The following is a 27576-nucleotide window of genomic DNA, read 5'->3' as shown; positions in this document are numbered from 1 at the left end:
CTAAAGTGTTAACAGCAGAACAGATGTAAAATCATCCTACTAATTACCCAGGTATTTTGGGGCAAATTATGTATAACTCATAATTTGTAACTCTTGAGGAAAATACAGAGAAAAAAAGTTAGATTGGATGGGGTTATTTCCTTCATATGAAGTGTTTTATAATGAAGGAAAAATAATTGTGTAAAAATATGAAAGAACAAGCTATCAGAACCACCAAACCCTTCTCTCTTAGAAAGTTCACTTATAAAGGTCCACTCTTGAATCTTATGATGAGGAGACAAAAGAAAAACAAGATAAAACATAGCAATAATTTCCATGAACATTTGAAATAACCATTAATTATTAAAGAAAATGACTTAACATAACTATACCAGTACGTCACTGAAATTTTTGCCAGCGTGTGTAAGGACAGTTGACACTCAGAACATTAATGGTTACTCACACATTCACTGGTAGTAAAATGGCTAACTCCGTAGACTGCACTGGAGATTTTCACCCCATCAGTGCCACTGAAAAGTCATGAGCTTCCAGTTTAAGAATAGTCTGCCATTTCATTGCAAAAAATACTTTAGAAACTTAAATGTTGGGTTATTGAGCAAATGTTTGTAAATATAATTCTGTTCCATTATTGTTTATCACTGATAACTAAATTTTAACTGCTCCATGAGAGTAAGTGATCCATGATTGTAAGTGATAACTCTGTTATTTTATGGTTTACCAATAATAATCTAAATGTATGACCAAGATAACACATTCTAGGGACAGAATTAATATGCTCTATGTTTTGGAACAACATGAATACATCTCTGCTTATTGAGATTTGTATAAATAATACTCTGAATACCAGTCTGTCAAGACAGCTGGATTCTTTCTACCACCATGCCAGACTCAATTCTTCATGACCACCTCTATCCCTCCTTTCAGGAATCTGTCAACTTCTGGAGGTGGCCCCTAGCAAAAGACCTATCATGTCTCTGATCAGTAAGTACCATGAAACTGCATAGATTGACATAAGCATGAATCCAGTCTCATCCACTGACTTTCTTAATTGATATCAAAATCCTCCAAAAAGACCTGACTTTACGAATTCCTGGCCTATGAAAACTCACACATGGAGATATGAAGATATTCAGGTATAACCCCAAATACATGGATGTTAACCAATCAGGTCCTGTAAGCAGAAATGAACACACAGTTTCTTCATAACATATATAATTAGGAATACGCATATTTATCCTTTTATATACAGGTGGTGGAGTTGTCATAGTATTTCCATCACAGTGGCCCAAATTGTATGTTATAGTCAAAGACATATTAGGTAAAAGGTCAGGATTCCTGTTGATTTCATCCACTGTAAAGGCTAATGCCAAAGTATATTTGTGGTGTTTTGTTGTTTCTCTGTAAAAGAGAACAGTGTTTATTGTGGACAGATGTCTAGGCATGATCACTTCTACTCAGTAGATGCAGTAACCTGTACAGGAAAAAATTATGTGACCAATTTCAATAAGTCATTACTGTCTAGAGTGCAACATAAACTGTTATGAGGAGGGTTTTATGTGAAGGATCAATGTATATATCCTGTATACCTTAGCTTCTAGGCTTTAGGCCACCTAAGAAAAGCAAACCTTTTATTCCATTAATAAAAAAGAGAAGATAGGATTGAACCTGTAAAAGAATTAAGCTTGTTTCTTGGTCTTCAGACTTAGCAACAGGAGGGAAGATTCAAGGATTTGCCTAAACTTCATCTTCAGACCACCCATGAAATATTCAATTTCATTTACAAGGAATAATTTAAATGCACTTACAAGATATTCAGAGTCTGGTTAAAATGATCTTTCTCCATAGGCTTCTGAACTGCTCCAAGGATAAAGGCACAAGTTGTTCCCAAGTCTTTATCCTTGACCTCATTCAAATTTATTCTCCAGAAGCAACTGGGATCAACGACATTTGCCATGAGAAGGGGAATGTTGAGGAGGAAGAAGACTGCCATCAAAATGAACATATTTTCCTGTCTGAAATCTGTGCAGAATGGATCGTGAAGTGCCATGCATATCAGAGCATCAAATTTCTACCAGCTTTTATTTCTCTGGGCAAAGGAGATGTTTGTTGCATACTCATGATTCGTTTGTTTTTCAGATTGTTCCTGAGCCCTGGTGAAATTTAAACACTTTCTTCCCTGTGGCTCTGCAACTGGTGTCCACAGCCCACATAATAATGAAGGGTAGGTAAATACTTAGGGAAAAAAACCATTTTAGGCTCCATGACATCACTCATGATTTTGAATGCCTGGAAGGAAGCCCTTTTGTTCAAATTAGGTCCTTGGGAAGTTTCAACAAGGGGATTATGTGAACATGATTAGAAATGAGGTCAGTGGATTGTGTCAGATGATTCACATGACATAATCAGTAATAATACAATCAGAATATCTAAAAATTGAATTACAAAGTCCAAGTCAGAGAGAGGCAGGCTCATGTTTATAGTCACATTTGACCTGGACAGCCACACTGATTCTTGTTTGGAATCACCCTAAAGAATTTCTTATAAACCTACTTCTACATGCCTCCTCTCCTATTAAACTTTGCTCTCCCATACTTAGGTTCATTGGCAAGGAGGGATGCTGAAGAATTTAAAAACCTCTATTAATGTAGGTTTTGAAATTCCTCAGCACAAAAACTGTTGGTAACAGGAATCCATGAAGAGCTCACTGGAGGACCCTGTCCAGATCTGTGAACTCTGAAGATTTTCTCTCAGTAATGTGAAATGTAAATCATACAAGAAACAAACCCAAGTGAATTTTTTCGTTATCTTCCAATAGTTTTGATTGTAGAATTACAGAGGTTCCTGAACATCAAATACCAAAGTTGTATCCTGTTCTGTAAGGAAAGCTAAGTTTTGAATTAGTATTCAAATTATACAAATATATGTGTAATGTTACACAGGAGGGCTACATGACAGGGAGGAATGAGAAGATGCAGCTGTTCTATAGTTAACATGGCTTCCCAGAGATAAATCAATACACATACTATCAAAAGAATAATTAAGAATGATCTCTTTTATTACTGCGTGTATTCACCTCTGTCTAATGTTCAAATAGGAGACACTGAGAATGGATTTCTTATTTCTTATAAGCTGTCAACTTTAAGTCTCCTTTACGTTCAGTCCTCACATTAAGTTTTTAACAACTTACATATAAAAAAGGAGCTCCCATCACAGATGGGAGATTTACTCAGCAAAGATATTCCCATAATTGTTTTTCATTTTTTATAATCTCTTTTGTTTTATTTTAGAATGATGATCAAGCAGCCAGAAGCTGGGGTGAAAGTCTGCTAATCAGAGACACAGTAAAACATCCAGCTGACCTTCCTCCTCAGCAGACACACAACCAAGAATGCCCCTCACCCTTATACCATTACTAAAGAAAACAATACAACCGTCCAGTACCCCTCCCTTCTAATTCCTGTGCATCTCTATTCATCTTCCCGACTCCTCACTTTTTATGGATTTTTCTTATTAATCCTATTTCCACTTCCTGTCAACTGGTTACCTCTTCTGACTCTAAACCTATGGTTTATTTTATTTATTCCTGTTTGTAAAATTAAAGCAGAAAACTTCAGGACTTAAGGTATGTGCTAAAGTTGAGCCACAGCACAACTAAAAGTAGTGTTTTTTTTTTTTTCAGTAAATAACACAATCTCATGGTTTACAATGAAAATGAATATCTTGCAACACAGAATAACTTCTCAAGTATACCAGTGCAATGTGTCAGTGACAGGGCCCTAAATAGAAGTCCCCAGTAGATGAGAAAGACAGGAAAGGTAGAATGTAGAAAGGGTGAAGGCTGGGGTGGGGAGGTCCTTAGCAAGCTATGGCTTGTGTCAAGTAAGCTTCTTAAGAGAATAGCATTTTGTAAATGACTCACTTAAGGAAAGTGGAAAGAAATGAGCGAAAATGGGAAACTTCCAGGAAGGCAGCAGAATGGACCTACAACGGGACAAACTCAGGGGCATACTAATTAAATCGTTATACCAGGGAACACAGGGTATATCAAAGGCATTACTTAAACCCTACAGTGGTCTTGGGACTGATAACCATAGCCCCATGTGGTGGGAAGAGTTGGGCAACCAGGATCTGTGGTAACCACTCCCCAGAGGCCTTGACCTCAGATCATTACCACCTCTCCCAAGCATGGTCTTTGCTTTAAAGGGGGAGTTCTTCCTATGGGCCTGCAATCCCCTTCAGCTCCTTCAGTCCTTCCCCTAACTCTTCCATTAGGGTCTTCAGGCTCTGACCAATCCAAAAACATCAAGATACAGCAGAGGACTGCCTGGTCTGGTATCAGTCAGAGAAGATGCACCTACAGAAATCCTCCCATAATCAAGCCAGTCCTGCACACATTTTTATTTTCAAGGAGTACTCACCCAGAGTTCTCTTGCCAATGTGGCAGAACTATCCTTTTTCTCAATAAGAAAACTAGCACTTTATGGTAAACAGGCTTTAATGCTGGTTGTTACCATAGAATGCCCCCCTTGTGGAGCTGTTTAGAGGCTCTTTCTTTGTTATGAAGTGGGCCTAGTGTCTGCTTGTAGATCAGAGTCATCTACTTTCTTTTTTTTTTTTTTTTTTTTTTGTAATGAAATTACTTTAATGCAGTTTTTAAAAAGAAAACCTTAAGAACCAAACATAAAGTTTTAAAGTTGGCACCTTCTATAACTGTACACATCCTAAAACAATCGTCTATACTTCCTTACAGAACATAATTCAAACTCTGTTAGCATTTCAATGTATTCCTAAGGAAACAGTAAAAGAGCATTCAGTACACCCCATCTGAAGCAAAGTTCATAATTCTGATTTATGGCTATGACAAGGCAATTAGCTTCTATTGAAAACTGCAACCAGTGATAAAACATATTTAACATTTGGTCTGATGATCTTTAATATTGGTTAAAGGGATCTGATATTTGTTGCCAATAAAATGTACTTTAATCCACTGTTTAAAAAAAAAGAAAAAAGAAAAGAAAAAAATGCAGCTGTGCTTTTTCTCCAAATACATAAGACCCACACTATTTACACACTTATAGGACTTCAGATTCATTTGCGTGAGCATCTTCTTCATGGGGAACTGAGCACTGCAGAGATGCAGAGACCCCATGCCTGATGATCTATAAACCACAAAAACACTAGAAGAAACATTCCTGTTCCTTATCCTAATTTTGATCCGAAATACAAAACCGACTGATTTTCAATTCTGAAATCAGTCACGATTTCAAGACCTAGGAGACCTTAGGGTTTTTAAATCTGTGAAAACCCCGTCTCAGACTCTTCTCTGGTCAATACTGGTCCACTGCACAGAGAGGCACACACACAGAATGGCCACACTGGACGAAAGAACTCAGTCTCAACACCACCAGCATCCTGGTGGCCTCACTCACCCTGAGGTACATGTGACCTGCAGCATCTGGGGTGGGTACAGGGGCCATTACAACAGATGGAGAAACACTTCAGCAAAGCAACCATTAGTTGTCCATAGGAACAGTGAAAAACAATAATTTATATATGTATAGATAGATAGATAGATAGATAAATAGAGAAATAAAAAATCACAAACCAAATATAAAACTAACACCATTCCATTTATCCAAATTTGGTTTTGTACTTCCGCAGTGTCCTGGGTCAGCACATGCCAACATTGTCTGCATCGATATAAAGTCCTTGTACCCAGTTATGAAAACTGCTGTTTGGACCGTAAGTCACATATACTGGGATGATTAAAAAATCAATTTATTCAGTGACTCTTTGCAGTGCACGCACCAGCTTGGCAAGAGGTGAGGGATTAAGAATGAAACGGAAGCCATTTATTTTAAACTGGACAAAGGAGATTTCAAATGAAAACCTTAAAGAAGGGCAGGGGAGCTTAGTGGGAATATGAATCCTAGACATCACAAAATACAAAGATAGAAAATAAAAATCAAACAGTTTGGTCAGAATGTAGGAACATAACTGCCTTGAGAAGTCTGAGAAGTTACCTAACCAGAATGTGCACTGCCGTAGGTAGATTGCCACAGAAGCGTTCAAAGGTGTTCACTGACTAGTCAACGAAACCTCAGCATCCACCTCCCAGGCCACGTGTTCCTGACCCATCACCACTAGCTACAGGCAATTGTCTCCAGCTGCTGCTCCGCCTCGGCGGCCATGGCTGCGGCCTGCAACTGTTCCGTTTCGCTTTGGATGGCACTGGGGGTGACCTGCTTCCTTTCACTGTGCATATTGTTCTCATGCCTCTTCAGATCCAAGGCCTTGGCAAACGGCCTTTCGTTGCGGTGAACCCTCTCGTGCTTCTTGAGGTCTGGGGCCCGGATAAATGACTTCCCGCACACCTCGCAGCTGTAAGGTTTATGCCCCGTGTGGATTTTCAGGTGGGCCTGGGTGGTGAAGCCTTTTGTACACATCTCACAGACAAACGGAATGAAATAGCGAAATACCTTGGAGAGCATTGGTAGTAGGTCTTTTATGAATGTCTGATAGAATTCAGCATTAAACCCATCTGGTCCTGGGAATGTTTTGGTTGTGAGGCATGTGATGACTTTTTCTATTTCTTTATAGGTTTGGGAACTGTATAGATTGTTTATATGAACTGGATTTAACTTTGGTACCTGTTATTGCTCTAGAAAATTGCTGATTTGCTCTACATTTTCCAGTTTTGTTGTGTATAGGTTTTTGTAGTAGGATCTGATGAATTCTTGAATTTCTTCTCTTTCTGTTGTCATGTATCCTTTTTCATTTGTGATTTTGCTATTTTGGATACTCTCTATTTGCCCTCTTGTTAGTTTGGCTAAGGGTTTATCAATCTTGCTGATTTTCTCAAAGAACCAGCTTCCTTTCCCTGTCTACTCTTTGTACAGTTTTTAATTTCTATTTGCTTATTTTCAGCTCTGAATTTGATTATTTCCTGCTATCTACTCCTCTTGGGTGTATTTGCTTCTTTTTGTTCTAGATTTTTCAGGTGTTGTGTCAAGCTTTTAGTGTATGCTCTCTGCAGGTTCTTTTTGAATGCATTCAGAACTATGAGTTTTCCTTTTAGCACTGCTTTCACTGTATTCCATTAGTATGGGAATGTTGTGTCTTCATTTTCCTTATATTGTAAAAAGTCTTTGATTTCTTTCTTTATTTTTGTCCTTTAAAAACCTATACTTAATACAGTACTGTACAGTTTTCATGTGTATGTGTGCTTTTTGTTGTTATAGACGACCTGTCTTAATACATGGTGATTTGATAGGAAGCATGGAACTATTTTGTTGTGACTGACTATGTGGTCCATTTTGGAGAAGATGCAGTGAGGTCCTGAGAAGATATATTCATTTATTCAGTATGAAATATTCTTTAGAAGTCTGTTAAATCCACTAGGTTCATAATTTCTGTTAGTTTTAATTTGTCTCTGTTCAGTTTCGACTTTCATGAGCTGTCCATTGATGAGAGTGGGGTGTTGTCATCTTCCACTCTTATATTGTGTGGTGTAATATATGGTTTGAACTTTAGCACGGTTTCTTTTATGAATATGGGTGCCCTTGTATTCGGAGTATGGATGTTTAGGATTGAGAGTTCATCTTGATAGATTTTTTTCCTGTAACCAGTAAAAAGTGTCATTCCTTGTCTTTTTTTAGTGACATTAGGTTGAAAATCTACTTTATGTGATGTTAGGATGGGTACTCTAGCTTGTTTCTTGGAAATATTTGCTTGGAAAGTTTTTGTTACAGGCACTTTTCTCTGAGGTAGTGCCTGTCTTTCTTTCTGAGATGATTGTCCTGTTTAATATTCAGTCTGATAATCTATATCTTTTTATTAGGGAATTGAGTCCATGGTAGTTAAGATATACTAAGGAATAATGATTGCTGTTTTCTGTTATTTTTGTTGTTAGAGGTAGAATTTTGTTTGTATGCCATTCTTCGTTTGTTTTATATTTGGTGTGGAAGAGGCCAAAATTATTTGTGTCAAAATTATTCAAAAATTCTTCTATAAAAGATATAAAATTATGTGATTTTTGAAATGGGGTGTCTAGTTTTTGAAAAGAGTCTACAGTCTCTGTTTTACTAGTTTTCTTTTAATGCTACAAGTGTCCATTTGTCTTCCTCATTATTCTTACAAAGGTCTTGAACCTGGATTCCCAGCACCTGACAAGTACAGTCCAGTTGATCTTTGACCCTTTAATGATGTTCAAGGGCTCCTCCACTTACAGTGTAACCACAACATATATAGGAACACATACAATAAGTAAGAAAATATGAGAAAATATTGATAAAATTAAAGATTGGAATATAATAGAAATGGAATTATAGAGGAGACCACTTATTATATTAAATTTGTGTAGGATTCACTTGAACTGCAGTTTAAATATAAAGTATTTTTTGTATAAATAGCATCATCCATAAATTTACCACAAGAAGAATGTGAAAGTTATTACAGAATGTATTCCTTACAGGGTCACTTTTAACAATGATATTTCTGTAAAGACTAACTTAGGGAAGTGACACTTTTTATAAATGCTGATGCATTTTAGACCCATTCAGCACCCCACTGTGAAAGGATTATTGACAAATGTGAAGGATTTAGTTCAGCTGCAAACATTCAATTGTTCTTTTGAAAAGTTTAGTTTTTTGGAAACAGCATAACCAAAGCATCTGGCTCCCTGTCCATTGTTCTAGAATTTTCTGAGTCAAGAACTCAACCAGAACTGCACATTGAGGGCAGACTGAGAAAAATTGAAGGCGTGCAAATATAAGTACTTTTACCAATCCCTTCAAATACTACAATATAATAACATGTTCAAATATGTACAAGCTTATTTTGTTTTATTATTCTTTAACTATTTTATTTTACAGTCCAGTTGTTATTCCCCTAATGGTTTAGTGCCTGACTCTTCCCCATCCCCTACCTCATCCCTTACCGCCTCTACTAACTCCAAGAAGATGTATCTTCCTCTCCAATCCTCAGACCTTCCCAATCTTTTGTGCCTCAAGTCTCTAGAGGGTTAGGTGTGTCTTCTCTCACTGAGGCCAGACCAGGCAGTCCTATGTTGCATGTGTGTCAGGGGCCTCATATCAGCTGGTGCATGCTGCCTGGTCGATGGATCAGTGTCTGATAAGCCTTGGTTATGCAGGTGGGTTGAGACTGCTGGTCTTTCCATAGGGTCACCTTCTACCAATTGTTTTCTAATTCAACTGTAGGGGTCTCCATTTTCGGTCCATTGTTGGATATAATATATTTGTATTCGATAGCAGAAAAGAATATTTTCTCTGAAAACTATGAGCCAATAGCTTGACTAAAAGCTGATAAACCAGTCAGTATTCTGTCATGGATTTAGTCCTATTATGCCAGTAAATGTGTTCTGATTTCATCTGTGTTGATTCTTTAGTTTATTTGATATATTGTTTGATTTGAATGAAGATTGCCTTGTGTAGCCAGGTCTGTCCTAAAAAGCACTTTCTACACAAGCTAATAGATTCAACAGCTATATCTCCATTTTTGAAAGTCACTAGGAAGGAAAATCTTGATGAATGCAACATGATGTCTAAAATTTTATTAATAACATTAGATTTTTAGTTCTCCCAAAAGAGAATAAACACTTGAATGAGTGTAAGAATTCATGAACTGTGCACACAAGATAATTATATATGATATCTCCAGATATCATTAGAGGAACCAGTGAGAGGGATTCTAAACTAGATACATACACTGAAACCCAAATTTAATAAGTATGTACCGACTTTACATTTGACATAACTCCTAAAATATTTGTTCAGAAATATGATTTCTTTCTGATCTTTTGTATAGAATTTCTCTCTGGTCTTATTAAAATGATGTAGATCTTGGGTGCAAAAATGCATCCAAGCATCCCTGCACTAGAAGCCAAAATGGAGAAAATCTCTACAGCAACCATGACCTTGCCTTTGGTGCTATGGTAGACAGGAAGGAAGGTGACCCAGACACTACAGAACACTAGCATGCTGAAGGTCAAGAACTTGGCTTCGTTGAATGTGTCAGGCAGATTCTTGGCCAAGAAAGCCACAGTGAAGCTTCCAAGGGCCAGGCAGGCCAAGTATCCCAGGACAAAGTAGAATGCAGTAACTGAGCCCTTGTTGCACACAATGATGATGTGGCCATGCTCAGAGTGCTCATCAGTATCAACAAAGGGAGGAGAAACTGCTATCCAGGTTGTACACAGAATACACTGAAATAGGGAACATATGGGAATAATGTAGTTGGGAGTCCCTGATACCAAGAAGTTTCTCAACCTTCTTCCTGGGTCTGTGACTTTGAATGCCAGAATCACAGTTACAGTTTTGGCCAGAACTGTGGAAACAGCCACAGTGAATACAATGCCAAAGGTGATTTGCTGTAAGATACAGCTTACTCTGTTAGGATGGCCAATGAAGAAAAAGGAGCACAGAAAACAGCACATGAGTGACACGAGCAATAGGTAGCTGAGGATTCTGTTATTGGCCTTCACAATAGGAGTGTCATGGTGCTTCACAAAGACCCAAAGTACCAGAGCTGTGAATGCAGAGAGACAGAAGGCTAGTAAGGCAAGAGCCATCCCCAAGGGGTCTTCATAGCTTAGAAAAATCACAGCTTTCTGAAGGCATTTGTTGTGTTGTGTGTTGGCATAGTGGCCTTCTGGACAATTCACACACTGATCCATATCTGATGTGCAGAGGAAAGTTAGGTTAGTGCTGCTTTAGGAATATTATAGGCAAGGTATTTCACGTGAGGGTGTTGAGAGAAGGCTTGCAATGGTGCCTTTGATAATGAGAAAATATTTGAATCACATTGCTACACAAAATCACTCTCGATTTTTAAGGGGAAATCAAACCAAACAATTATTTATCTTTTTAAGTTGTTGACTATATTATTTATAATGTTATCAGAATGCAAAGATTTCCTAAATCATCTGCTGGTTCTATGTTGATATCAAGTAGATTATTGAAGTCAGAGAAGACACATTTATAAACAATATGCGATTGGTAATATTTTAAATACTAAACACTACACTGTTTCTTGAAATCTTTAATTATTTCACTCTCTATGACACATTAAGACTATGCCATCTACTGGGAAAAGACCTGTAATCGTTACTAGAGAATTTAGTATCTCTAACATGCTGACATAGAAAAAAAACTAAATTGAACAGGTAGGCTGCATGTATGTGTGTGTGTCCGTTTGTGTGTTTATCCATGTAAGTGTAAAAGTGCATTATTGAATTTACAAGTTTCAGTCATACATTATTAGAAGGTAGAAAATGAAAGGTAATATAATATTAATATTTGTAAAGTAGAAAATATTAAAGAAATTAACCCTCAGAATATCCTTATTTGTGAATATGTAAACAAAAGTTCTGGTTATTGGTCATCTGATGCCGTAATATTAGCACTGAAGGGGAAAAGGACCGCTGTAGATACTTTTTAGTAAGAAGTCCTTCACCTCGATTCTTCATTTGGAGTGCTGACACTTTCATCCTTGCCTCATCTCCATTCCTAGGGAACTCAGTGTCTGTGATTGCACTCAGAGATGAAATCAGTATGGACAAAAAAAAAATGAAAAATAGAACAGAGGATTTCTCCAACAAGCGTGGTAACCCAGATGGTTGATTTAAGCAATGGTACCCCATTCCTAAGTTGTCATCCTGATCATGGCCACAATATGAACTGATTGTAGTGTCACTTCATATTTATGTCATTTCAGCAAATGTTGATGTGCTTTGTTGGTTTTCAGAATTCTTATCTAGAACAGTGCGTTTGTGGAAACCTATTATTTGATATTTGATAAGTTGAATAAAGCCTAATAACTTGAATAAGGTATGAATAGAACATTCTGCTCTAAGAGAACCTGAGTTCAGATCCCATCAGCCATGTCAGGTGTCTCACAAGTGCATGTAAATATACATACAGGGGTATTTTTTGCTTTTATGTGTTCCAAACATGTCTTTCCCATTCCACATATGTAAGCAATTAATGTACTAAAATATATTGTGTAATTTTTGTGGCATTCATTAATGTAAATATTAATTTTTATTTCTTTTTACATCTAAAACAATTTCAGTATACATTTAAAAATTGTTCTTTTTAGCAAAGTGTATGTTAGAATGCATCACTTCAACTGATGTCTCCTGAGTAGGTTGCTTGGTTCAATACACCTTGGGAATAAGCTCAGATTGTAAACCTTATCTACGAATGATTTAACTGTTGAGCCATCGCACAGGAATAATATGTCTTTTAAGAATTTTAAGAAATTCTGTAAAATGAGGGACAAAATGATTAAAAGGCTACTCATAAACTTTCTGCATTTTGTAAACCCTAAATAATTATTTTACTAATAGGCATGGGATTTAACATGCTGATACGATTATCTTAGTGTATTCTATATTGTGGATCAACTCTTGTTCTCTACATCCTGGACTCAGATCACATCTGGCTTTGAACATGGTCCTCTGAATAAAGCACACTTAGCAGTTTCTCACAAATTTGCCATTACTTTACTCTTCTATATTAATCTTACAGAGAACATGGACTTAGTACCTAGCAGTCTCATGACTTGGTCAAGTTACTCTATATTGGGCTTGGTTTTTAGGATCTCCTAAATTTACATGTTGTGCATAATTTTATGTAGGACAGATATATTCATAAAATAGCATTAAAGTAATTCTTTTTAAAATATTGAGACTAAAGTCTAATATATATGTAGTTTTACATTAGGTCTATTATTTGACAAATCTTGTGTAGAATTGCCTAAAATAACATTTTTATTGTCTAAAGTGTTTCTTTGTGAAAATGTCATCTTCCATTAATTTGAAAAGAGTTGGTGTGTGGGTCAAGGAATACGGTATGTGTGTTTGTTTTTGGAAGAATTTTGTTAATGCTCTTTCTCTCCTTCTCTCTCTCTCTCTCTCTCTCTCTCTCTCTCTCTCTCTCTCTCTCTCTCTCTCTCTCTCTCTCGGTTACTCTGTCTGTCTGTCTGTCTGTCTGTCTCTCTCTCCATATATATATGACTAGTAAATTATAAAAGTTATATATTTTATATTTTATTTGCTTTTAGTTGACTTCATCATCTCACTGTGGCCCAAAAGGAATACATATTTTCATGATATATCAGAGCAGCAAACACTCACTTGTTTCATTAGAAATTTCATTTTCAGCACAAGCGATGCAAAGAAAACAGCAGGCTGCTATTCCCTCCTTCCAGATTCCTTTGGATCCAGGAATACAATCTGCACTGCACACAGAAGATGGCATCTGAGAATGAAATTAGACACATGTAGATAATGAGTTTTATCTATTTCTTTTATGTTTTATATTAGCACATTGTGATTTAAATGAGCTTATTTCATGTACAGTAATTAAGGACAGGTCACCTTGTCCTTTGTTTAATGACCACATGGATATTGGAAATACACTGAAGAAATGTTGGATAATTTCTGAACACCTACTAACACAGGAAAAGGAGCTAATAGTGAGCTGTGTGCAAAATCTACAGAAATTTCAACATGATGTTTTTTTTTTTTTGGTAATTATTTTCAATTTGGCCCTAAGTACTATGAATAGAAAGAAAAAAAATTTGAAATATTTTTTCATCCAACACTAGTTCTGTCCTCATATCATTGAAGCATCCTCTTAATTGGTAATTGATATGGGAATGTCCATCTCATTGTGGGCAGTAGAGCCAGTAAGGAGCGTTCTATTAACATCTATGCTTGAGCTCTCTGTACCCAGACCCTGTTCCGAGAAAGCTAGTCCTACACTAGTGATGACACACAGGAGTACAAAAGGAACAAGCCCCTGTCAGAATCAGCAACACCAGTTAACACCAGAGATTAATAGATGGTGAGAGGCAAGTTAAAGAAACTAAGCAACAGAAAACAAAACACATGGCATCATCTGAACACAGTTTCTCCAGCACAGCAAGTCCTGGATACCCCAACACACCAGGAATGCCAGATTCTGATTTAAAATCACAACTCATAATGATGTTACAGGTATTTAAGAATATCATAAATAACTCCCTTAATGAAATACAGAAGTACACAACTAAAAGGGTAGAAGACCTTGTAAAGAAAACACCAACACACAAACATACACACACACACACATAGACATACACACACACACGCACACACACATACATACACACACACACACACACACACACACACACACACACACACACACACACACAAATCCCATAGAGAAATACAGGAAAAAACAATGAAAGAGGTGAAGAAATTGAGGAAAATCATACAGGATCTAAAATTAAAAATAGAAACAATAAAGGAGTCACAAAGAGAGACAACCATGGAGTTAGAAAACCTAGGAAACAGATCAAGAGTCATTGACACAAGCATCACAAAAAGAATACAAGAGTTAGAAGAGAGAATCTCAGGGACAAATACAAATAACACCATAGAAAACATTGACACAATAGTAAAAGAAAATCCAAAAGGCAAGAAGGTCTTAACCCAATACATCCAGAAAATTCAGGACATGCTGAAAAGATCAAACCATAGGATAGTAAGTATAGAAGAGTGAAGATTCCCAACTAAAAGGCCAGTAAATATCTTCAAGAAAATCACAAATGAAGACTTTTCTAACTTAAGAAAGGGATGCCCATAAACATACAAGAAGCCCACAGAACTCCAAATAGGATGAGACCCTAAAATATATTCTTTTCTTCATGTTATAGTCAAAACACTAAATGCACAAAACAAAGAAAGAATATTAAAAGCATTAAGGGAAACAAGTCAAGTAACACATGAAGGCAGACCTATCAGAATCACACTAGACTCTTCAGCAGAGACTATGAAAGTTAGAAGATCCTGGGAAGATGTCATACAGATCCTAAAAGAACATAAATGCCAGCCCAGGTAACTATATACAGCAAAACTCTATATTAACATTGTTGGAGAAATCAAGATATTTTATGACAAAAGAAAATTTACACAATGTCTTCTAATAATCCAGTTCTACAAAGCACATTAGATGGGAAACTTCAACAGAAAGAGAGAAACTACACCCTAGAAAAAGCAAGAAAGTAATTTTTTCAACTAGCCTAAAGAAGACAGCCTCACAAATATATTCTACCTCTAACAATACAAATAAAAGGAAACAATAATCATTGGTCCCTAATATCTCTCAACAGCAATGAACTCAATTCCCTAATAAAAAGACATAGACTATCAGACAAGATAGGTAAAAAGGACCCAGCATTTTCTGCATACAGGAAAACTACCTCAGTGACATAGACTCACTCAGAGTAAAAGGGTAAAAACACTTTTCCAAACAAACAGTACCAAGAAACATGCTGGAGTAGCCATTCTAATATGAAATACAATTGTTTTTGAAACAAATATTATCAAAAAAGAAAAGGAAGCACACTTCATTCTCATCAAAGCAAAATACAGCAAGATGAATTCTCAATTCTGAAAATCTGTGCTCCAAATGCAGGGTACCTACATACATGTAAAAAATGTTACTAAATCTCAAAACACACATTACACATCACACAATAATGTGGCAAACTTCAACACCCCACTCTTGTCATTGGACAGATCATGGAGACAGAAACTAAACAGAGACATAGTCAAACTAACAAGTTATGAACCAAATGGATTTAATGTGTACCTTTTATCCTAAAAAAACAAACAAAAAAACAAAAACAAACAAACAAACAAACAAACAAAAAAACCGCTTCTTCTCACCACCTCATGGTGCTGTCTCCAAAACTGAACATATAATCAGTCACAAAAAAGGCCTCAACAGATACAAAAAGATTGAAATAATTCTCAATGAAGATGTTGATTTTATAAGTTGAATTTTAATGCATCTTTCTCTCAAAATTTAATTAGTTTTAAATAAAAATAATCAATTATTTCAAGACATTTATTTTTGAGAAATATGATGAACATGTGTTGCATAAAATATTTAAAATCATAAATAAAGAATAAAACAACTTTCAATCTGATAAAAAGGAGCCATTTCTGGACATTTTTGGAAACTAATTTAATTCTGTATTGTGTGGGGTATTACACTTAATGGATTTGCAAATGTTGAATCTTGTTTGCACTGCTGGAATAAATTATTTCTTTGCTCAGAAAGTGATATTTATTTCATGTTTTCTGATAGGTTTCAGTCAGGAATGATTTTTATATAATTTTCAGAGGTATTATTCTCTAATTTTCTTTTTCCCTCTTAAGAAACATTATATTTTTCCATTGTTTTTTCTTTGCCATGAAGAAAAGTTCTCCTCTTGTATGAATCTCTATATCCTCTGCATGCAACCAAGGAATATCATAAAAACATAAACCAGCCCTGTTGTTTTAATTTCAGTTAGAGAATGTTATCAAAATATTTAATTATAACTGTAAATTATTTGTTTCTTTTGTCTGATTTCTGTTATTGCTGTTTTTGATGTGTTTTAATAGTCATTTCTTTGTCTGTAATTCTTTTGCTGTTTGTGTTTCTGTGACCTGTTGTTCACCTTACTGGAAAGTGTGAAGGAGTTCTTCACATTTATCTAAGTGATTTTCTGTGGATATGAGTTTCTGTAATTGCGTTCATTAATGAATTTGGTAAGTATCCTTCTATTATATGGGATGAGATTTTTGTATATAATAACAGTACTTAGCAATCAGGATTTTTAGTATTTCATCACTGTAACATTAACGTCACCCTTATCAAATCACCATCTGTTCCAGAGGTTTTTGGTAATGGAGGAGATTACTGTGTAATAATGAAGACAATATTGTTCAGTTTATTTTTTAAACTTTATTTTAAAAAACAAAGAAAAAAATTTTAAACATTTTTGCATAAATGTATACAAATACATTTTTGTCAGTGCTTGGCTTTTATTTATTTATTTATTTATTTATTTATTTATTTATTTATTTATTTGCTTTTTTTTTAGGTTTGATAATCTGCATTAAGGTCTTACTAGTTACAAGGAGAAAAAAGTACATATATAACAGGATGTAACCCGGAATTAGTCAATGTTTTCTTCCACTGTAAGGATTTAGCATAACGTTTTTGTTTTGTTTTGTTTTGTTTTGTTTCCTTAAACTTCACACACTCTGTGAGTTGTTTCTGGGGCAGTCCGAGCCTCTGGGGTTAGCATCCCACTATCAGTGACTGCATATTATGTCTGTTCTTTTGTGACTGGGTTATCTCACTCAGGATGATTTTCTCTAGATGCATCCATTTTCTTAAGAATTTGGTTAAGTCATTGTTTCTGATAGCTGAGTAGTACTCGATTGTGTAAATGTACCACACTTTTTGTATCCATTCATCTACTGAAGGACATCTGGGTTCTTCCAGCTTCTGTCTATTAAAAATAGAGCTGCTATGAACATTGTGGTTCATGTATTTTTGTTGTATACTGGAGTGTCTCTGGGTATATGCCCAGAAGTGGAATAGCTGGATCTTCAGGTAGTACTATGTCCAATTTTCTGAGGAATCGCCAGACTGAGTTCCAGAGTGGTTGTATCAGTTTTCAACCCCACCAACAGTGGAGAAGTGTTCCTCTTTCTCCACAACCTCACCAACATCTGCTGTCATCTGAGTTTTGGATGTTGGACAACCTGACTGGTGTGAGGTGGAATCTCAGGGTTGTTTTGATTTGCATTTCTCTGATGGCTAAGGATATCGAGCACTTCCTTAGATGTTTCTCAGCCATTCTATATTCCTCAATTGAGAATGTTTTGTTTAGCTCTGTACCACATTTTTAATAGGGTTGTTTGATTCTCTGGTGTCTAGCTGTTTGAGTTCTTTGTATACCTTGGATATTAGGCCTCTCTCTGATGTGGAGTTGGTAAAGATCTTTTCAAATTCTGTTGGCTGCTGTTTTGTTTTCTTGACAATGTCCTTAGCCTTACAGAAACTTTACAATCTCATTATGTCCCATTCCTTAATATTTGACCTTAGAGCTTGAGCCATTGGTGTTTTGTTCAGAAAATTTTCTCCTGTGCCTATGTGTTCTAAGATTTTCCCTACTTTCTCATCTAATAGTTTCAGTGTATCTGGTTTAATGTGGAGATCTTTACCCCACTTACATTTGAGCTCTGTACAAGGAGATAATAAAGGGTCTATTTTCATTCTTCTTCAAGCTGAGTGCCAGTTGGACCAGCACCATTTGTTGAATAGGCTGTCCTTTTTCCATTGAATGTTTACAGCTCCTTTGTCAAAAATCAGGTGACCATATACGTGAGGGCTCATTTCTGGATCTTCTATTCTATTCCATTGATACATGTGCCTATTTCTGTACCAGTACCATGCAGTTTTCAGCACAATTGCCTTGTAATATAGCTTGAGGTCAGGGATAGTGATTCCCGCAGATATCTTGTTGAGTATTTTTGCATCAATGTTCCCAAGTGAGATTTGTCTGAATTTCTCTTTCCTTGTCGCGTCTTTGTGTGGTTTAGGAACGAGGGTTATTGTAGCCTCAAAAATGAGTTAGGTAGTATTCCATCTGATTCATTCTTGTGGAATAGTTTGGGAGTATTGGTATTATGTCGACAATAAATGTCTGATAAAATACTGCACTGAACCCCTCAGGACCTGGGATGTTTTTGGTTGGGAGGCTCTTGATGACTTCTTCTATTTCTTTAGGTGTTATGGAATTATTTAGATGGTTTACCTGGTCCTAGTTTAACTTTGGGATCTTGTATCTGTCTAGGAATTCATCCATTTCCTCCAGATTTTCCAACTTTGTGGAGTATAGGCTTCTGTAGTAGGATCTGATGATTTCTTGAATTTCTTCAGTTTCAGTTGTTATGTCTCCACTTTCCTTTCTGATTTTCTTAAATTTTATACTCTCTCTTTGCCCTCTAGTTAGTCTGGCTAAGGGTTTATCAATCTTGTTGATTTTCTCAAAGAACCAGCTCTTGATTTTGTTGATTCTTTCGATGGTTTTTTTTGTTTCTATTTGGTCTATTTCTGCCCTAAGTTTGATTATTTCTTGCCATCTACCCCTCTTGGGTGTATCTGCTTCCTTTTGTTCTAGAGCTTTTAGCTGTGCTGTCAAGTTACTGATGTATGTTCTCTCCAGTTTCTTTTTGTAAGCGCTCAGAGCTATGAGTTTTCCTCTCAGTACTGCTTTCATTGCGTCCCATAGGTTTGGGTGTGTTGTGTTTTCATTTTCATTGAATTCTAGAAAATCTTTAATTTCTTTCTTTATTTCTTCTTTGACTCTGCTTTCGTTTAACAGAGTGTTGTTTAGTTTTTATGCATATGTGGGCTTTTTGTTGAGGTCCCAATGCTGGGTTCCTGGTCCCTGGAACAGGCAGGGCAGGAGCGCACTTTCCATTTGCACTCGGCAGAGATCTCTCTGCCCACTGGCTACTCGGATCTACTCCTCACCAGGCCTTTACCTTTGGAAATTGCTGGTCCAGGTCTATTGCTCAGTTTAAATGAAAGAATTTCAAATGGTGGTAAAAACCAGTTTTGTAATTGTTAAATTTCAGAAAATGATTTTGAGTTAACAAAGGTGTATTTTGTGCATGTATAAGATCTTCAAAGAATTAGTAAAAGTATGACAAAAATAAAAATGAAACGTAATAGAGGAGCGTAGGAATTGTTTCCTGATGTGACAATATATTTCATTTCAATATGTTTACTGCTGTGTATTTTGAATCAATAAGTTAGTACACACTCACCCTTCTACTTCCTGTGGCCAACTCAGTTGTTCCTGCAGATAAATGAAAGAGTCGACCATCCGTAAAATATGGGTTGAATGTTCCTATCTTCACTTTAAACTCAATGTGTTGTGAGAAATTCCAAATGTGAAAAATGTCATAGTTTTCCTGCAGTATTACTCTATGTTTCATAATCACTCTGTCCCCTAGAGGATTAGTAAAGTTTACCTTTCCCAGAAAGGAACTTATCTGAAAGACAAGCATAATTCTATATTGTACATATGTTCCCTGTAGGCACACAATGGGTTATGACTACATAGAAAAGGCAATGTCATTTAAAGAATGAAAGAGAAATCACAACATATGCAAATAAAATGAAATGATAATATTCCAAGAATTTCAGTTCTCTCGGAAAATACTGCTTAACAAAAACAAACATAAATGCAGACCCAAAACAGATATGCAGATGTGTGAGCCCATGCATGCATGTGCGCTTGCACACAGACCCATACACACACATTAACACAGAAAGGAGCTCACATCTTATACAAGTCACACATATAATACAGGTCTACAACTATTTACAAAAAATATGCATAAATGCTGACACATATGTAAACAATCTGGCACAAAGAAAGACATATATACACTCAAATAAAAACATAGATTCTATATCATACAAATTACATACACTGGCATACATACAAACATATACATATACATATGCATATGCAAACACATATTGAGAGTGAAATATGGGGAGAGGTGTACATATATAAGCACCAGTCCAGAATGATATTGAGACACAGAGAAGTTTATACTCACACTTAATGACAAAAACAGGAGAAAGTCGAGGAAAGCATAAAAAATATATATAGGCAGACCCATACACACTAAAGTACATACAAATACGTAGAAACATAAAAACCCAAAACATATAAGTTGATACACAAAGAAACATTCTCTGATAAATAGAGAAAAAGGAAACACACATATAAATACACATATATAGAAACAGGGTCATATATATAAAAAATTGTTGCCTATTCCAGAGTCAAGTAGAGAGATAAACATGTATGTACAAAACAACACAAATATAAACACAGATACATGAAAAGTGTAAAACATATACATGTACACATTGAGAAAGATAAATTTACACTGAAAATACATATATAACAAACTGAATACCAACACTATTTCTTGTTTACTTACACTGAGAAAACCAAGTAAATTCCCCAGAGCCTCCACTGGGGCAGAATCACTGGAGAAACCTAAAGAAAACCATTCCTTAAAATGATTTTCACATAATTGACAAATAAAAACAAAAACTTATCTTTTTGAAGGATGGAAGGACTGTGTATCCAATATTGATATGGGTACGCTGATGGATATTCGGGACTCTATATGAAATGACAAAATTTCAAGGATACCCTGTACCTTCGTTTTACATTCACATTTATACCAGTCACTAGATTTCATTTTTTGTTAGGAAAAATGTTCACAAACCTATCTATTTTGGAAAATATTTCGAAGTTCATTAAGTGTGGGCATCTGAGAATCTCTAAATGATTATGCAATTGAAAACACCAACCCAGTCACAAAAGACCAGACATAATATTCAGTCAATGATAATTGGATACTAACCCCAGAAATCTCTGAACATCCCAGAAACAACTTACAGACTATGCAAAGTTCAAAAAAACAAAGGCCAAAAAAAGAAAAATCATTATGCTTAATCTTTACACACCAAGAACACTTTGACTATTTCCAGGTTATAACTTCTTTTACATGTACTTTATGCTCATTGTAACTAGTAATATTTTAAGGCATACTATCAAACCTTAAAAAAAATTTAGTACTTACAAAAATATATTCACATACTTTTATGCAAAAATGCTTTTAAAATCTGGACATTTATCTTTGTTTTGTAAAATAAAGTTGTTAAATTAAAAAAAAAAAAGAAAACACCAAGAATCACCCAAAAGAAGAAACTATACCTTCAAGCAGGGAGAACTGGCTCCTTTCCCATTGTCTGTTGCCTGATTATCAACCTGTTGCAGATTCATCTCATGGAGTGCATGGGCCACGGCATACACAGCATTGTATATGTTATGACTACCATCACTAAAGACCATGGTAAACTTCTGTTCCTTTAGCCATTCCAGTGAGACATTGGATGTAGAGTCCTCTAGTATTTTACAGTCAGATGCTGAGGATTCATCAGTAAAGTACTTCCAATCTGGCATTACTAGATATAAATCTTTGTATCTTGGATGGTACAATGTCTGTACAAAATTTTTAAAGCTAGAAATCTCACCATGGGGGTGTAGAAAAGTAAGAGTCCCATAGAATGTGCCATGAGTTAAGTCTCTGTTACTAGTAGGGAAATTATATTGTTTTGTGGTGACCCATATTCTCTGTATGACTGGAGATTCCCACATTCTGAAGCTCAATTCAATAATACTTTCTGCTTCCCCATGAATGATAATAACATTAGTAGATGACATCACAATTTGTTTGTGGTACATCTCAGTTCTGTAATAATATGATTGCTGAAGGAATGACATCATGGTCACAAAGGCGAAGCAAATTCCCCTGTCTTCACTCTCTTTTTTCATCTCTGAGAGAAACTGATTGCCTAGATCATCATAGACGATGACAAGGCCGACCCAGTTCCAATTGAAGTAAACTAAGAAGGAAACTATTGCCAATGATAGAGATGTGTGCCTTGAGGCCATCTGATAGAGATAAGGAAATTGTTCCTTATCACTGAAGATGGAATGGAAAGGTCCATAGGTCAGCTGAAGGAGCTACAACACAGAGAGCAGCATGAGGTACAGTGCACATAAAAACCTGTAATCATATTTACCTGCAAACAGTGATTATCTGTGACTCGTGCTCTTATCTATGATTCAAATGAGCCTATGTGGAATCCTGACACATACACTTCTAATGGGAACAGCAAGCATGGCTGTTTAACAAAGGTAATGCAACGTATTTGCATGTTATAATAACTGCCATTCTGTCTTTCAGCTTCTTTCTTGATATCTGTGTTTTTGATGTTTGGAGGGATTTTAATATATGTACAACTTCTGAATATTTGACTAATTTTTAAAAGTCATTTATTATGACTTAATCCAGAAATTCTTCTAATATTTAAGAGGAAAATTATGAATACTACTGCTTTAGCATTTAGAAAAAAATTCTTATCTTCTATACTACAGGTTGAAACACATAAAAATGCTAGACATCACTTTTTAGGATAAGGCTCCAGAATAATGTGGGAATATCTGCCTTTGTACTTTCTCAGGAAAGAGAAAAAAAAAGTAATCAAAATTGAAAATAAGATTTGCCAGCGTAAAAGTGTTAGCAATATATCAGATTAAAAAATTTCTACTAAATACCCAGGCAAATATGGGGCAAAATATGTAGGACTCATAGACTGTATCTCTTGAGGAACATACGCAGAAACAAAGTTAGATTGGATGGCGTTCTTTCCTCCATATGAAGTGTCTTATAATGATGGAAAAATAACCGTATAAAAATATGAAAGAACAAGCTATCAGAACCACCAAACCCTTCTCTCTTAGAAAAGTTCACTTATGAAAGTGCACTCTTGCATGTTATGATGAGAAAACAAAAAAAACCCAAGATAAAACATACCAATAATTTCCATAAACATATGAAATAATCATTTTATTATTAAAGAAAATGATTTATAATAAATATAACACTATGTTTCTGAAATTTTTCCAACGTGTCTACAGAAAGTTTGCACTCAGACCATTAATGGTTAGTCACACATTCACTGGTTGTAAAATGTCTAACCCTGCAGACTGCACTGGAGGTTTTAATTTTATCCAGTGCCACTGAAATGTCATGAACTACCAAGCTAAGTATAGTCTGCCATGCCTTTGCAAAACATATTCTACATACTTAAAAGTTGGTTCATTGAGCAAATATTTGTGAATATAATTTTGTTCCATCATAGTTTATCACTAAACTTTTAACAGCTCCATGAGTGTAAGTGATCCATGATTGTAAGTGATAACTCTGTTATTTTGTGGTCTACCAATGGTAATAGAAATGTATGACCAAAATAACACATATCTGTGGAGAGAAGTAATATGTTCTATAGTTTGGAACAACATTAATCGATCTCTGCTTATTGAGATTTGTATAAATAAAACTCTGAATACCAGTCTGTCAAGGCTGCAAGGTTCTCTCTACCACCAAGTCAGACTCAATCCTCCATGACCTCCTCTATCCCTCCTTTCTGGAGTCTGTCAACTTCTGGAGGTGGCCCCTAGCAAAAGGCCTATCATGTAAGTACCATGGAACTGCATAGATTGACATAAGCATGAATTCACTCTCATCCATTGACTTTTTTACTTGATATCAAAACCCCAAAGAACCATGACTTTAAGAATTACTACCCTATGATACTCACACCAGGTGAAAAGATGATGTCCAGTTCTAACCACCAATTTAACGATGACAACCAATTAGGTCCTGTAAGCAGAAATGAACACGTAGTTTCTTCACCACATATATAATTAGGCATATGTACATTTTGTTCATAAATTCCATATGGTGGAGGTATTAAATAATTTCCATCACAATGGCCCAAAATGTGTTTTATAGTCAAAGATACATTGGGTAAAAGGTCAGGATTCCTGTTGATTTCATCCACTGTAAAAGCTAATGCCAAAGCATATTTGTGGTGTTTAGTTGTTTCTCTGTAAAAGATAACAGTGTTTATTGTGAACAGATGTCTAGGAATGATCACTTGAACTCAATAGGTGCACTATTCTGTACTGGAAGTTTCCACATCTGACCTCTATTAATGGAAACAATGGCTTTGTTGTGAGAAGGGATTAACCTGAGAACCTGGAAACTAGCAAACGGTTTAAAAGTTCATGACAGTGTTTCTTCAATAAAAACGATATGGTTGTGACCTCATCCAAAGACAGGATTTCCATCTCTGTTTTTGAGTTCTTGATCAGAAGGTGAAGAGAAAACCACAAGTCAATAATTCTGATCATGCCTTCATTTTAACATTATTTAGCAACATAGAAAAAGAAGTGGTATGAGCACCATTGAGTTTATGATATTTTTTGGGAGATTAACTGAATTGGTTAAGGAAGCAAAAATTTGATTTATGAGTGAATAATTACTTTTCTGCAGTAAATTTTGTTTTCTATACTTACAAAGACTTATATTAAGTGGCCAATATTATTAACATATAATCTATCTCACATCTATCCTCATCTTGTTAATTTTTTACAATCTTTTGCTGAAAAAAATTTCTAATGAATTATGTTTAAATACATTCAAATATCATAAATGCATTTACTAAAGGTAACATGATTATGCATATGTTTTTTATATATTTGAGCATGGTTTATTTAGGACATAAGAAAGCAAAACTTCCATGTCTTTTAACAGAATCTTTACAATAGACTATTTTTGGTTCAAATGAAGAAAATACACCTGTGTGAGGCACTTTGTGAAGCTTTGTGCACAGATTAAGGTCTTACTCCATTACTAGAGCACCATTCACATATTTTATTTACACAGGAATGTAATCTATTCACTGTGGGTACTACTGGGTACCACTTATTTACAATTTTTTGGGATAAAACACTGGAAATATTACATGATCAATTTCAACAGGTCATTAATTCTAGAGTGCAACATAAACTGTTATGAGGAGGGCTTTATGTGAAGGATCAATGTATATAGTCCTGTGTACCTCACCTTCTAGGCTTTAATTTAGGTGCCACCTGGAAGAAAATGAAACCCTTCTCTGGTTTAATAAAAAGGAGAAAATTGAATTAAGTCTGCATGAGAATGGAGCTTGCTTCCTGGTGTTCAGACTTAGCAACAGAGGAATCAAAGATTTCCCTAATATGCATCTTCAGATCACTCAAGAAATATTCAATTTCATTTACAAGGAATAATAAAAATGCACTTACAGGACATTCAGAGTCTGGTTAAAATAATCTTTTTCCATAGGCTTCTGTACTGCTCCAAAAATGAAAGAACAAGTTTGCTCCAAGTCTTGATCCTTGACCTCATTCAAATTTATTCTCCAAAAGCACCTGGGATCAATAAGATTTGCCATGAGAAGTGGAATGTTGAGGAGGAAGTAGACTATCATCAAAATAAACATATTTTCCTGTCTGAAATCTCTGCACTATGGATCGTGAAGTGCCATGCATATCAGCACCACGAGATTCTACCAGCTTTTATTTCTCTGGACAAAGGAGATGTTTGTTGCATACTCATGATTCATTTGTTTTTCAGACTGCTCCTGAGCCCTGGAGGAATCTTAAAATCTTTCTTCCCTGAGGCTCTGCAACTGGTACCCACAGCCCATGTAATAAACAAAGGTAGGTAAACACTTAGGAGGATAAAACTTTCTCAGGATCCATGACATCACTCATGATTTTGAATGCCTGGAAGGAAGCCCTTTTGTTCAAATTTGGTCCTTGAGAAGTTTCAACCAGGTGATTATGTGAACACAATTAGAAATGATGTCAGTGGGTTGTGTCAGATGATTCACATTGAGACATTCATTAACAGTGAACAATCGGGGAAACTCGAAATACACAGGACATTGTATTACAAAGAGGCAGGCTCATCTTTATAGTCATGCAAAGCCATAGACCATGTAGTGGTTAATCAAGGCCTTTGCTTGCATTGTCTTGAGAATCAATAACCAAACCAAGTCTGAAATATATTTTATCCTGCTTTGTCCAAAGTTATACAATACAGTTCTTCACAGATCCACGGTTAAATTGCATAAAGATGGAGTTTTAAAGGTTCAACAAGATCCAGAGAGAATGCCACACTGTGTGCATTCTTTTCTTTTTTATTCTTTTGGTTGTATTATTTATTTACATTTGAAGTATCATACTGTTCCCATTTTCTTCTACACAAACACTCCATCCCCTTTTCCTTTACCTCTATGAGAGTGTTCCCCATCCTGCCCACCTATTCCTGCCTTAGCATCATAGCATTCCTCCACCCTGCATCAGTGAGCCTTCACAGGACCAAGGGGTTTCCTTTCAGTAGATATGTTAATGAGGCTACATATCCAGCTGGAGCATGGATCCCCCCATTTATACTTGTTGGTTGGTGCTTTAGTCCCTGGGACTCTGTGTCAACACTAATAAAAAAGTAATTCTAATATTTGGACTCCATATTATGACTTTCTGCCATGATCCTCAGTTTTTTTTAATTAATTCTTTGTGCTGACCCATCCATTGTTCATTATCTTTGTTTTTGATCATTTTACATTACAGAAGTGATGGGTCTTGTGTTTTTTATTAGGGAAAGTTTTATTGAAATAAATGCAATCTAATTCCTCCCGATTGTAGTAAATTGACAAGAAATAAAAAATCCCAGAATGATTAATGGCTAAGAAAATGACACAAAAGTAGTAGAATTCTAGGAGGTATAAGGCAAGTAGATGAATGGCAACTGACTCATCCAGAAGGAAGATAAATTTAGGTTAGAGTGGAAATCACTAGCACTCTGTTGTTGACAATGGGAGCTCAAAAGCAGCACCACTCAAAGGGACAGATGTTGCTTGAAATCTAGCTTCAAGTAGGACTTACTTTCTTTTCCGCATTATTTTATTGAATATTCCTGTATTTACATTTTACATGTTATACTCTCTCCCCCAATTCCACCTCCCCCTTCTTCATTATATTACTTCCATAAAGGCCCTCCCTCTCCCAAATACCCTCTTCCTTCCCAGCACATTGGCATTCCTCTACACTGGAATAGGAACCTTCTCTGGACCAAATTTCTCTCCTCTCATAGACGCCAGAGAATGCTATCCTATGCTGCATATGCACCTGGGTCTATGGGTTTCTGCATTTAACCTCACGGGTTAA

The 27576-nt window shown here is 35.8% G+C and overlaps 3 protein-coding genes across 6 annotated transcripts in view; 1 reads left to right on the top strand and 2 right to left on the bottom strand.

Moving 5' to 3' along the window:
* The window catches only part of LOC308413775 (vomeronasal type-2 receptor 116-like), a gene marked incomplete at both ends in the record, with an annotated part of 53847 nt that extends 51845 nt beyond the window's left edge, over window positions 1-2002 (bottom strand). For 3 of the 4 annotated variants that reach the window (XM_080908827.1, XM_080908826.1, XM_080908830.1), the window contains 2 exons: window positions 1110-1398; window positions 1806-2002. In XM_080908827.1, the coding sequence (XP_080764953.1) occupies window positions 1110-1398; window positions 1806-2002 (486 nt within the window). The remainder of the gene's footprint in view (window positions 1-1109; window positions 1399-1805) is intronic. The other variant, XM_080908825.1, reaches the window with a different exon arrangement.
* The window catches only part of LOC308413593 (vomeronasal type-2 receptor 116-like), a gene marked incomplete at both ends in the record, with an annotated part of 711488 nt that overhangs the window by 244373 nt on the left and 439539 nt on the right, over window positions 1-27576 (top strand). The window lies entirely within an intron of this gene.
* LOC308413779 (vomeronasal type-2 receptor 116-like) lies at window positions 9791-25844 on the bottom strand (the record flags this gene model as incomplete). Its single annotated transcript, XM_080908838.1, has 6 exons — window positions 9791-10695; window positions 13157-13280; window positions 19688-19915; window positions 21667-22479; window positions 24120-24408; window positions 25648-25844. The coding sequence occupies 6 exons, from the start codon at window positions 25842-25844 to the stop codon at window positions 9791-9793; spliced, it is 2556 nt and encodes an 851-aa protein (XP_080764964.1).

Source organism: Micromys minutus (assembly GCF_963924665.1).
Source record: "Micromys minutus genome assembly, chromosome: 32".
NCBI lineage: Eukaryota > Metazoa > Chordata > Mammalia > Rodentia > Muridae > Micromys > Micromys minutus.
This window is presented reverse-complemented; position numbering and strand designations above follow the sequence as displayed.